Source organism: Suncus etruscus, chromosome 10 (genome assembly GCF_024139225.1).
Source record: "Suncus etruscus isolate mSunEtr1 chromosome 10, mSunEtr1.pri.cur, whole genome shotgun sequence".
In the NCBI taxonomy this organism is placed as follows: Eukaryota; Metazoa; Chordata; class Mammalia; order Eulipotyphla; family Soricidae; genus Suncus; species Suncus etruscus.
The window spans coordinates 66,773,885-66,787,143 of NC_064857.1; the positions used below are offsets into that span (position 1 = coordinate 66,773,885).

General features: G+C 40.3%; 1 protein-coding gene across 1 annotated transcript in view; it reads left to right on the forward strand.

The window, feature by feature from the left end:
- Positions 1-10,361, forward strand: part of VPS4B (vacuolar protein sorting 4 homolog B) — a 30,256-nt gene extending 19,895 nt beyond the window's left edge. Inside the window, exons 9-11 of the mRNA XM_049782077.1 lie at positions 2,602-2,821; positions 6,035-6,175; positions 9,960-10,361. Of these exons, the coding sequence (XP_049638034.1) occupies positions 2,602-2,821; positions 6,035-6,175; positions 9,960-10,061 (463 nt within the window). The 3' untranslated portion in view covers positions 10,062-10,361. The remainder of the gene's footprint in view (positions 1-2,601; positions 2,822-6,034; positions 6,176-9,959) is intronic.
- Positions 10,362-13,259: the final 2,898 nt, after the last annotated feature.

Consider the following 13,259-nt stretch of genomic DNA (forward strand, 5'->3'; position numbering starts at 1 on the left):
CACTAAATGAAAATTGACTGAATATTGCCACAAAACTAATTTTCCAACTCAGTTCTGCACCAATCACTGCAAGGCTGCTCAGACCACCTCTCTAACTCAGCCAATCCAAGCAGGCTTTTTATGTATGCAAATTAGACAATGTTCTGTACCCGAATCTACACTGTAAAAAGCCTGCTCAGATTGGCCAGAGTCAGAGAGGAAGTCTATTATAGTATAACCTTTGAACCTTTGCTTGTTGTGATTGGCTCACTGTGGTACATGAGCACAGGAACACATGTAGCACAGAAACGTTCTGTCTGATACAGCGAATATAGGCCTAAACCTATTTAACTGCAAAATTAGGGGCTTGTCTTATATGCCGGAAAATATGGTATATTAACCAAGATAAATTTTCAGCTTAAAATTTTGTGTTGCATTTTAAAACAAACCACAAACTTGAGCAAAGGAAAAATATACTATATTCATTACTTTTAAATTCTAGAAGCTGAGCGATAGGGTGTTTGCCTTGCATGAGGCCAACCTCGGACAGACCCAAGTTCAGTTCCTGGCATCCTGGCATCCCATTTGGTCCCCCAGCCTACCAGGAGCAATTTCTGAGCACAGAGCCAGGAATAACCCCTTAGTTCTACTGGGTATGACCCAAAAATAAAAAAAAATTTTAAAATGTAAAAAAAAAAAAAAAAAATTGTTTTACTCTAATTTAAATTTGTGTTGTAAGGGGCCGGAGAGATAGCATGGAGGTAAGGCATTTACCTTTCATGCAGAAGGTCATCGGTTCAAATCCCGGCATCCCATATGGTCCCCCGTGCATGCCAGGAGCAATTTCTGAGCCTGGAGCCAGGAAAAACCCTTGAGCACTGCTGGGTGTGACCCAAAAACCACAAAAAAAAAAAAAAAAAAAAATTTGTGTTGTAAAAATTAGCACTTTGGCTTCTGTTATTCTTAATGTTTCTGACTTTGCTAGCTGATTTTTATGAGGAAAAAGCCCAATATATGGACCAGAGTGAAATTACAGAGGGCATCATCACACTTGTACCCAGCTGACTCAGGTTTGCCCCAGCTCCACATATGAACCCTGAAACCCACCAGAAGTGATCTCTGAGTACAGAGACTGGAGTAAAACCTGAGGACCACCAGGTCTAAGCCAAAGACAAATTAGAACAGAAACTGCCCAAATTCTGAACCATCTGTAGAGATAATGAAAAAAATATATGTGCATATATATTTTTAAGTTTTCTGTGCTTGCTGCTCAGAAGTTACTCTGATCAGTGTTCAGTCACCCTTACGAGCTGAGGACTGATTCTGGACTTCTTACATGCAAGGCCTGCTCTCCTGTGTTTTCTAGAGCCATCCCTCTCACTACCAAGATAATGACAATTTTTAATTTTTTTCCCACTAAAATATTTAATTAGGAGCCAGAGAGATAGCATGGAGGTAGGGCATTTGCCTTGCATGCAGAAGGACGGTGGTTTGGATCCCAGCATCCCATATGGTCCCCGTGCCTGCCAGGGGTGATTTCTAAGCACAGAGCCAGGAGTAACCCCTGAGTACTGCCAGGTGTGACCCAAAAGCCAAAGAAAATCTTTAATTGAATCATTAATCATAAGGACAGATACACTGTCCTTATGTTGTTCATGATTGGGTTTCAGTCATAAAATATACAACACCCTTCACCAGTGCACTTTTACCACCACCAATGTGTCCTCAGTTTCACTCCCACCACTTGTCCTCTCCCCTTCCTGCTTCTGAGACAGGCATTTTTCTTCTCTCTCCCTACCGCCCCCCCCCCCAACCACTACTATGGTTTGCAGTATTGTTGCTGCATGCAGGAACCTCATTTTCTATTCTCACAACCACATGGTCCCTGAGCACCACCAGGAGTGACCCTTGAGCAATGAACCAAGAGTTTTGTACCAAGCATGCAAAAATAAGATCCACTTATTAAATAAGTAAATAAAATAAAGTGGAGACCAGGGAGATAGTTTAATGGTTCTGGGGTATGGGATCAGAATTCAAACCCTGCCACCCAATCCTTCACCCTACCCCCAATCCAGAGTACTTCTGGGTATGGCCTTGAGCACCACCAGACGTGGTTCTGGTGGTTCCCAGCTTCAGAGGCTCTTGGACTGAACCACCCTGCCCAATTGGAATGGCCCGGGGCTCTTTGAGCAATGCTTATGAGGCCCCCAAAATGAAATGAAATTAAGGGGTTCTTTGTGTAACTAATATGTTTATTCTGTGTGATTGTTACTTATATTCATCTTGATTGAGAAGTTCAGAGTGTGATTCTGTGAGGAACTCTATTTCACAAATTACAGACATGTAAACCCAATGACCGAAATAACCCCCAAATCATGTGAAAATTTCTTTTCAACAGAGTTGATTTTCTGGCTGTTTTGTTTCTATGCCTTGTGAATATGTTCTGGATATTTTTCCTTTATTCTAAGTACATAGGTTTGACTCTTTAACATGTTTGGGCCTATTTAACATAGCCTAGTTTTACATAAGAGACACTATGAATATCTTATTTTTGAAAATATCCTAAATCAGTTGAAATTGAACATAGTAATAGTCTTTCTCTATTTCTTCCTTTGTTTGAAGATTTGAGAAACGAATTTATATTCCTTTGCCTGAGGCCCACGCCCGAGCAGCAATGTTTAAACTGCACTTGGGGACCACACAGAACAGTCTCACTGAAACAGACTTCCGAGAACTCGGCAAGAAAACAGACGGTTATTCGGGGGCAGATATCAGCATCATTGTGCGTGACGCGCTGATGCAGCCAGTTCGCAAGGTGCAGTCAGCGACTCACTTTAAAAGGGTAAGAGCCGGGATCCAGCCTTTGACCGTGACATGACAGTTCAAGGCCCCCATCTTTTTCTCTGAAGAAGTTTAGGAGGATAATTGGACTTGCATTATTTTCATGTAACTGAAAATAAGTTTTCTATTCAATAGCCACTATAAATAGTCATGGAGCATTTGAAAATTTTCTCTGAATGACTTTTAGAATACTTACTTGTTGGTGCTTGAATAAATACATTAATAAAATAAAATAATCAAAAAATTTACTTGATAAAAGTTTAGAAACTTAAGTTTATGGTTGCCACTGATGCAGTTAGGCCATTCTTGAGCGAAATCCCATTTCAACCTCATTGACAAAAGAATAATAATAAGATGATACTGTGTAAACATTCACATGACTGGTAACAATATCCTACCCTCGACCATCCTATTTCGTTTGGTCTTCACAGAACTTGTAGGAGCAGCACAAGTTGCCATCTGCTGATGGTCACTGGATCTCAGATGCTTAGCATGGTGTGGCCTGGGGCACTCATCAGGGTCTAGCGAAAGAGTGGGAGGAATTTGTCTCCTGGCACAGAAACTATAGAATCCAAAGTCCCCATGATTCTGCCCTCTTGCCCTCCTTATGTTTTTCTGTTGGCATGAATTAGAGCATTACTCAAATGGGGTAGAAGTTTATAAAAAAGACTTGTTTGATCTGGGGACCTCCAGTGGGCAAGGTCACTTGGTGCAAGCCTCTTGTAGAGGATCCCAGTATCTAATACGAATTGAGCTTGGGAAAATTATAGCAGGTAATTCATAAGCCTCACCTAGCATGTGTTTGTGTCTTAGTTGTGTATACACATGTTTATTATATAAATCACAGTAAAAAACTTCACAATAAATGATGAACTTGAATTAAGACATGAAGCACAGGAGCCGGAGAGATAGCATGGAGGTAAGGCATTTGCCTTGCATGCAGAAGGACGGCGGTTCGAATCCCAGCATCCCATACGAGCCTGTCAGGAGCGATTTCTGAGCATAGAGCCAGGAGTAACCCTTGAGCGCTGCTGGGTGTGACCCAAAAACCAAAAAAAAAAAAAAAAGACATGAAGCATAGCTCTATCATCTCATTATTCTTGAGCAAATAGCTTTACCTTTTTAAGGCCCATTTTTATCAGCTCGAAAGTGGGGGTAATAGCACAGCTTTGAAGTTTTGTTGTAAGAATAAAATTACCGGCCCAGGCGGTGGCGCTAAAGGTAAGGTGCCTGCCTTGCCTGCGCTAGCCTTGGACGGACCGCGGTTCGATCCCCCGGTGTCCCATATGGTCCCCCAAGCCAGGAGCAACTTCTGAGCACATAGCCAGGAGTAACCCCTGAGCGTTACCGGGTGTGGCCCAAAAACCAAAAAAAAAAAAAAAAGGATAAAATTACCAGTCCATAAATGTCACCAGTGAGCTCACTTGTAACCTTCAAGACAAAAGATCCTGGCTGGCTGTAACAAAGTCCCCTTATTTTAGGATCTGAACTTTGCTTTATTTGTATCTTGGTTTTGCTTAAAGTTGTTGTGTAAGGATGTTAAGTGACTCATTAAACATCTATTGTTCACCTGAATGAATAGCGCAGAACCAATTATTCCTCTGCCCTTTTGTTTCTCTTTCTTTTTAGTGGGGACAATTTACCTGGTCTGGAAGCCAGGTCCCTGTTAGGACAGTGGTAAAGCAGCCAGGTTGGTTTTAACATTGGACCTTTGTGTCAGCAATTGTAATTAGACCTCTTTGCACCTCTTCCTTTACCCCATTTAGTCTGGGGCTGGAGTGATTGTTTGACAGGGAGAGCACTTGCCTTACCAAAAGCAGACCTGAGTTCAGTCCCCTACACCCCGCATAATCCCCCAAGCACCTCAGAAGTAATAGTAATTCCTGAGTGCTAAGCCAAGAGTAATCCCTGAGCATTATTGACCTAGCCCCAAACCAAACAATAAATAAATAAATAAATCCTTTCTCCTATTAAGTCAATAGGAATGAATTTTCCTATTTGTTTTATTTAAGTAAATGTAAACAAATAAGTAAACAAATAAGAATTTGGGCCCAGAAGTAAGTTAGAAAATGCAACATCAGGGGCCGGGCGGTGGCGCTAAAGGTAAGGTGCCTGCCTTGCCTGCGCTAGCCTTGGATGGACCGCGGTTCGATCCCCTGGTGTCCCATATGGTCCCCCAAACCAGGAGCAACTTCTGAGCACATAGCCAGGAGTAACCCCTGAGCATTACCGGGTGTGGCCCAAAAATCAAAAAAAAAAAAGAAAGAAAGAAAGAAAAAAAATGCAACATCAGAAAGAGAAAAAAAGATCCTGCAGCAAGAAAGACAGGCAATAAAATACATTCAGTGAAAAAAAAAATTCTTGGGCCGGGCAGTGGCGCTAGAGGTAAGGTGCCTGCCTTGCCTGTGCTAGCCTTGGATGGACCGCAGTTCGATCCCCCAGTGTCCCATATGGTCCCCCAAGCCAGAAGCGACTTCTGAAAGCATAGCCAGGAGTAACCCCTGAGCATCACCGGGTGTGGCCCAAAAACCAAAAACAAATTCTTGCAGCAAGAATGTCAGACAGTAAATATACAAGGAAAACCTGAATATTAATTTATATACACCTACCCCAATACTGAGATTTTTTTTCAAGACTGAGCATGTAAAACAGTTGTGAAATCAGCTCCCAATTGAATAATTTATGTAGTTTACGTAGTTACATGTAACTCACAAAAATTATTTTATCTGGATATTAATAAATTTTAAGTTAGCTCTGAATCACAAAGTAGCACTAAAATCGCACAACATTTAATTTTGTACTTATTTGTATATGAAGGCATTTTTGTAGAGACAATTTTAGTTCTTTCATATTAAAACTTCCAAATATCATGGTGACTTTTCAGCTATGAAAATAGTGAACTTAAAAGAATGTCCTAATGTCTGTTCTGGTCTCAACATCATCTCCATTTAATAAGCCTTGGGAAAAAAAAGTAAAATCTTAGCCAGAGGTAATTTGTTTTTAGCTTCCTGTGTTTCAATAAGTAATTTGTTATAGAAAAATTTAAAGTAAAGCAAGATTTATCCATACTTAGAGATAGCCAGTTTTTTGTTGTGTATTTTTCTAATTATTTTCTGAACTACTTTAACATATTTTCAGATCTCCTAATAATAGTCAAAGTCTTAAAGCTCGTTTAAGTTGTTCAAGTAAATACCTGGTGTTCCTGTTAAAACAGGTTCGTGGCCCTTCTAGAGCTGACCCGAACAACATGGTGGATGATCTGCTGACACCTTGCTCTCCCGGTGACCCTGGGGCCATGGAGATGACCTGGATGGATGTCCCTGGGGACAAGCTGTTGGAGCCAGTGGTTTGCATGGTTAGACATTTGTTTCATGCTAAAAACAATGAAACATACTTTTGACAAATACAACATTTTTCAGCTATGTGAGATTACCTAGAAAATGCTTGTTTGATTAGACATTAATTCACTACTCTACAAAAAGTTGTAGAGGACTTAATTGAGCATACATTATTATGAAATATCTTTAAAGCATTTTCTCACTCTTTGAGGAAACTTTCAGTGTAAAGATTAATATTCAGAGGTCTTCAGTTTTCTGCCTTTCTAGGTTTAATATCCTAACTTCTCAAGACTTCACTTCTAAGCTTTGTGAAAAATTGGAGGGAGAGTATTGCATGTCCCATCCCCATGCAGGAGCAAACCTAGGGCACCTTCATGCAGAGTATGTGCACATACCCTTTGAGCCTCTTCTCAGTTGTGAACAGTTTTTCCCCTAAATCTCAGTTTTTACCAGATACCCAGAACCCTAACATGTCATAGTATTCATAATGATGTTTTAGTTCTACTTTTTAAGACTTCATGGAAATTTTATAATTTAACAGTACTTTAAAAAAGTTCTGAGAAGGTGCCGGTGAGGTGGCGCTAGAGGTAAGATGTCTGCCTTGCAAGCACTAGCCAAGAAAGGACCTCGGTTCAGTCCCCCAGTGTCCCATATGGTCCCCCCAAGCCAGAGGCAATTTCTGAGGGCTTAGCCAGGAGTAACCCCTGAGCATCAAACACGTGTGGTCCAAAAAAAAAAAAAGTTCTGGGAAAAAAAATTTTATATAAGAAATGACATAGGACCCAAGTGATAGAAAAGCCACAGGGCTTTTGCCTTGCACGCAGTCGGCCTGAGGTGGATCCAGGTTTGATTCCTGGCATCCCCTATGGTCTCCTGAGCTGCCAGGAGTGATTTCTGAGCACTGAACCTGGAGTAATCCCTGAGTGCCGCTGGATGTGATCCAAAAACAAAACAAAACAAACAAAAGAGAAATAACATAGCTGTAGTTCATTCTGGAAGAATTAAGTAAGACTAAGAAATAAAAATTCCGGAGGTTAAAGAGATCATCTAGTGGGCAGGACTCTTGCTTTGCACACAGTAGTGCTTCTCAAATAGTGGGGCGTGGGGGGGGGGGGGAGCGCAAGGCTCCGTAAAGGGGGGTGTGTTTGACCTCAGCAAACACTGTCATAACAAGCTAAGCCCCTTGTTTGTCTCTGTATGCTTCTGGAGCTGAGAGTTGCTTTGTCCAGCTTCAAACCCCACTTCGAAAAGCTATGCATTGCAAAACGTGCTCATTGTAGCTATTAATCCAGATATCATCTCTGATTAAAAAATCAGCTCAAATTATTTTATATATTTTTGTTTTGCAGGTTAAAGTTTTTTTTTGTTTTGTTTTGGTTTGGTTTGGTTTGGTTTTTGGGCCACACCCGGTGACGCTCAGGGGTTACTCCTGGCTAATGCGCTCAGAAGTCGCTCCTGGCTTGGGGGACCATATGGGACGCCGGGGGATCGAACTGGGGGATCAAACAGCGATCCGTCCTAGGCTAGCGCAGGCAAGACAGGCACCTTACCTCTAGCGCCACACGCCGGCCCCCCTAAAGTTTTTTTTAATAAAGATACTATTTACAGTTGTGCAAGGGCCACAAAAAATGTTTTCTTCTTCCTATGGGGGCATGACAGAAAATAATTGAGAAGCACTGGCACACAGTCAGCCTGATTTTAATTCCTGGCACCTTTATGGTCCTTGGAACATATTTGAGAGTGCCCCTGATCCCCCCCCCAAAAAAAAAGAATGAAGCATCCAATTTACTTACTTTGTAAGGTATATTATTTTCAAAAACTGTGACTAGGAAGGTAACTAATGTGATTGTGTTTTTTATGGAAAAACATCAATTTTTTTTTTTGGTTTTTGGGCCACACCCGGCAGTGCTCAGGGGTTACTCCTGGCTGTCTGCTCAGAAATAGCTCCTGGCAGGCACGGGGGACCATATGGGACACCGGGATTCGAACCAACCACCTTTGGTCCTGGATCGGCTGCTTGCAAGGCAAACGCCGCTATGCTATCTCTCCGGGCCCGAAAAACATCAATTTTAAAAAGAGTCTGTGCATAGATTTTTTTGTTTTGTTTTGCTTTGTTTTTGAGCCACACTGGTGATGCTCAGGGGTTACTCCAGGTTATCCGCTTAGAAATCACTCCTGGCTTGGGGGTCCATACATGATGCCGGGGATCAAACTGAGGTTTGTCCTGGGTCAGCCGCTTGCAAGGCAAACACCATACCACTCTGGCCCCTATGTATAAATTTTTAATTTTATGTCAGAATTGACCATTTTTAGAGAAGAAACTTTTTCATAATGCAGAGACATAGGTTGGCATAAATGTGTGTGACACTCATAAATATGTACTAGGCACATGTGTAGACAGACACGATGTGTTTGAGTGAACTGGTAATGCTTATTTTATAAGTGCTGTCTTGAACCTTGGTAGGTTATTTTTTTTAAGGTATTTATTTGGAGCAGGGGGCGTGGTTGGGCCACACCTCTTTGTGCTCAGGGCTTATTCCTGGCTCTGCTGTCAGAGGTAACTCCTTGCAAGGTTAGTGGCGTGACTGTTTATAGTGCAGTGGATCCTATGTGGGTCAAATTTGTTAACTAAAATACTGGCTTTTTTTTTTTTAAGAAGTATACTTTGAACCATATTCAGTTTTAGGGAAGATGTACTCTAGACATTTTAAAAACAAATCCTATATGTCAGCATATTTTATCATCTTTTAATTTAATTAGTGTCTTAATTTTATCTAATAGTTTAACATTTTGTTATTTATTCCCCTCTTTCTGGTCACACTGACAGTTTGGGGGCATCATTCCATTTAATGCTACTAAGCTACCCACGTGGTCCTGGGAATTGAACATGAATCTCCCACTTGTAAAGCATGTGCCCCAGTCCTGTTTGGGTCATTTTGATTCACTGGTATTGTTTCATCTAAGTATTGACTACTAATTATGTTCCTTTTGAATTGCAGTTGAAAAGCTACTCTATTTACTTTATTTTGCCTCACTTGGATGCACTCAGGGCTCACTCTGTGGTGGGGGTGGGGGTGTCACATGTAGAAAATGCCTGACTTGCTGTGCTAGGCCGCTGACCCCTGAAAATAACTCTTTTTTTTGTTTGTTTTTTTGGGGTCACACCCGACAGTGCTCAGGGGTTACTCTTGGCTCTATGCTTAGAAATTGATCCTGGCAGGCTTGGGGGACCGTATGGGATGCCAGGATTCGAACCACCGTCCTTCTGCATGCAAGGCAAATGCCTTAGCTCCATGCTATCTCACCGGGCCCATGAAAATAATGCTTATTTAAAAAAATAAAACAGAGAAGAGACCAGGGGCTTATTTTGAAGCACCTGGGTCGTGATGCTAAGAGGAATATCTGCTGGAAAATGGAGAGGTGCTGGCAGCCATCAGGAATGGCAATCAAGGGGATAGTGTGCTCCATTGGAAGAATGAGAAACTTCATGTAGAAACTTGATGCCACGCTGCGAATATTGAGTTAGTTCAAGTTCATTCTTTGGACCACTCCAGCGGTGCTCAGGAGTTAATCCTAGCTCGGCTCTCAGTAAGGACTCCCACTAGTGGCTTGGGGGGCATGTGGATCATACCCAGGTTGGCCCTTGCAAGGCTGACTGTTGCTCAGGCCCTTGTCACTCAGATTTACCTTAAGTTTACACTTATTGCAACACTCAGATGTATCTTATTATAACAGTAATTACAGTGTAATGCATTAAGCTGAGCTCTGTTACTAATACTCTCCCTTTCTTTTCCCTGACAGTCGGATATGTTGCGGTCACTCTCTAACACAAAACCCACAGTCAATGAACATGACTTGTTGAAATTAAAGAAGTTTACAGAAGATTTTGGTCAAGAAGGTTAGACCAAAGACAGCAAGGAAGACCTTTACCATGTGTGTGCTTTCTTTTGTGGGTATCTTTGCCTTTCTTGGATGACATTCAGATTACTTTCAGTAAAACTCTTTCACCACAGGGAAATGGAGCTGACTTGGACAGTTCCTCTAAGTTCCATATGTGCTTTTGTTTCATTGCCTATTCAATACTCCTGTTAACATAACTGATTTTAAAGGGCGGGTGGCCTATCAAGAATCAAGTGATTTGTGGTTGGCAAGAACAGGACTGACCCTGTTAAAAACAGGATTAAAGTTGATTTGAGATGCAAATGTTTGAAATTGTTATACCTGATAATCTTTGCAGTTTCTTTTATAAACTAATAATATAGGCTGTTTTCATATTTTTTTAAAATAATTAAGTATTCTCATCAGTGTAAAATTTTTGTTTTATTACAAAATTTTAAATGATAGTATCTTTACTCTCAGGGATGGGCAGGAAAATGGCAAAGAGCACTGATTGGGCTAAAGATACCGAATTGTTCTAGTCAAGGCTCTAATGAATCCTTAGAATAAATTGGTGTTTATCTCGGTATAATATTTAAATAATTCCTTTAAAAGCAGCAGGCTTTTATATTTAAATACCCTTCACTGTGCAATCTCAAGAGAAAGACTTTCTAAATTAGGCAGTGTCATTATCTTGAAGAGATTTGTCTATTTCAATGTCTTTTTCTAGCAAGATTGACCAAAAAAGGTGGATAATAAGATAATACGTACTTTTTAGAAAACTTTGCTATGAAATACTGTCATGGAAACCTTTGCTAAACAGAAAGAACTCTTTGAATTATGGGAAATTCTTTGTGATGTTGTAGTATTTGAATGTGTGTGTATATATATATATATATAATTTTTTTAATATAGAATAACATAGTTGTCTTTTTTTAAGTTCAGGCTACATTTTTTCCTTGCCCACATACAGTATCAGCAAGATGCTTCTCAGAGCTTTAGAATTGAGCTGATGTCTTCTTAAGTAATAAAATACAAACTTGATACTATATTATATTATTTTAATGACTTCAAATAAGTACTCTGAGGGTATGTATTATACACTTTAGCATCAACACTAAGTTGTGCCTTGTACATTTGCATTGATTAAACTTGCAAACATTATAAGTTAGCTAGAATGAGGTAGATACCTTAATTCAGTCCTTAATTCTACCTTGCAAATACTATAGAAGAACTTGCATTATAAAATATATTTGCACATTTTACATGTTATGTGACTGGTTGCTTTTGGGTTTTCTGTACAGATGTTTTTGTTGATATAAAATGGAAATCATAGGTATGAAAATACTGTTCTTATGTGAAGTAAATTCATATAACCTTCAATTGGCTAAATATTCTGTGTATGCTTCTTTATTTGGAAATCTGTGTAAGAAAATGCGGATGTAAATGATTACACAGAAATTATTAAAAGTCATTGAGATGTATGAAAATACCTAATTCCCAACAATTTTTAAGTGAGAACTAGTAATTAATTGAAATACTAAATTCGTTGTGAATGTCTTATAATTTATATGCTGTACTTGCCCCCAGAATATTGCAGTCAGTATTGATATTTTTACATCATTTGAAAAATTAATAGTTATGTCATTTTAATTACATGATCGTTGAAATTCAGATATTTTTGTGTGTGTACAGAATTTGTTTTGAGGAAGTATTTTTTGTTTTTGTTTTGTTTTTTCTTTTCTTTTTTCTTTTCTTTTTCTTTCTTTCTTTTTTTTTTTTTTTTTTTTTTTTTTGTCTAGCTTTATCACTAGATAAAGCTCTCCAAAAATTAGCCAAGTTTCAGGGCACCGAGCTTCTTGTTATGTTTTGTTTTTTTTCTGCAGGGAGCCACATCCTGCAGTGCTCAAGGATTACTCTTGGCTCTGCACTCAGGAATCACTCCTGATGGTGCTCAACCATATGGGATGCTGAGGATCAAATCCAGGTCTTCCCCGTGTAATGCAGATGCCCACTGTGCTGTATTATTGTTCCATCCTAGAAATATTCTACTTCAGTTGACCCAGCACCTGACAAAATCATATATTGTCAAGTATTGATCTGTGAGGACCTGCTATCATGCTTAATTCTCATACATGCTCTGGGAGCTGTGTGTCTATCCAGAGGACTTTTAGCCACAGCTTTGATTTCTCCACTTTTGTTTCTCAAGTGATTTCTGGAATTTGCTACCTTTAGATTTATTCTAGAAAATAGCACCTAGGCAGTGGCCAGGTGTTTTTTATTGACATCAAATGCTCTGAGGAAACAGAATGCCCCCACCCTTTCGTTTTTGTTTTTGAGGCCACACTCAGTGGTGCTGGGCCTGAGAGCCCCAGCATGGAAAGCCTCTTTTCAAATCCATGAGCCTTTCTCTCCATCACCTCGATCTGTCTCACCATTTTCGCCCAGGGTATCATGTTATGAGCCTGCAAGTAAATTCTCCTTTAGCTTCTCTCTGAGCTTTCAGACGTATGTTTTCTTTTTTTGTTTTGTTTTGTTTTTGTTTTGGGGCCACACCCGGCGGTACTCAGGGGTTACTCCTGGCTGTCTGCTCAGAAATAGTTCCTGGCAGGCACGGGGGACCATATGGGACACCGGGATTCGAACCAACCACCTTTGGTCCTGGATCGGCTGCTTGCAAGGCAAACGCCGCCGTGCTATCTCTCCGGGCCCAGACGTATGTTTTCTGATGTGTTTATATGTCTTTTACATCCTTCTGCGAACTGTACGGACCTCACAGTGTTTCATGAGGATATTCTCACATCCACACAGCAGAGTGAAAAGGGTGTATTTGATGAACACGCAATAGTGAGACCTGCCTAGTGAAGAAGCAGACATGATCTTTCCCCAGTCCTGTTGCCATCTGTATCTTTTGAGACCACATGGAGTGTTCATCTCGCTCAAAGAGAACTGTTCTTTCCACCCTACATCTTTGAGATCATTCTCCTGCCCTCACCTAGTATCCTCCTCTTCCTCTGTGTTGCTAGTCTTATTGCCATTAAGAAATAACTCATGACCTTATTATCTCTTACAGGAAGAATTTATTCTCCATCTTCTACCTTTCCATTATTTTAGCACCAATTTGCCATTATTCTCAAGATTTTTTTTACCTGTGGGGGCATAAGCAATAGGGAGAATGTTTGCCTTGCACATAGCTGACCAGGATTCATCCCTGTCATCCCATAT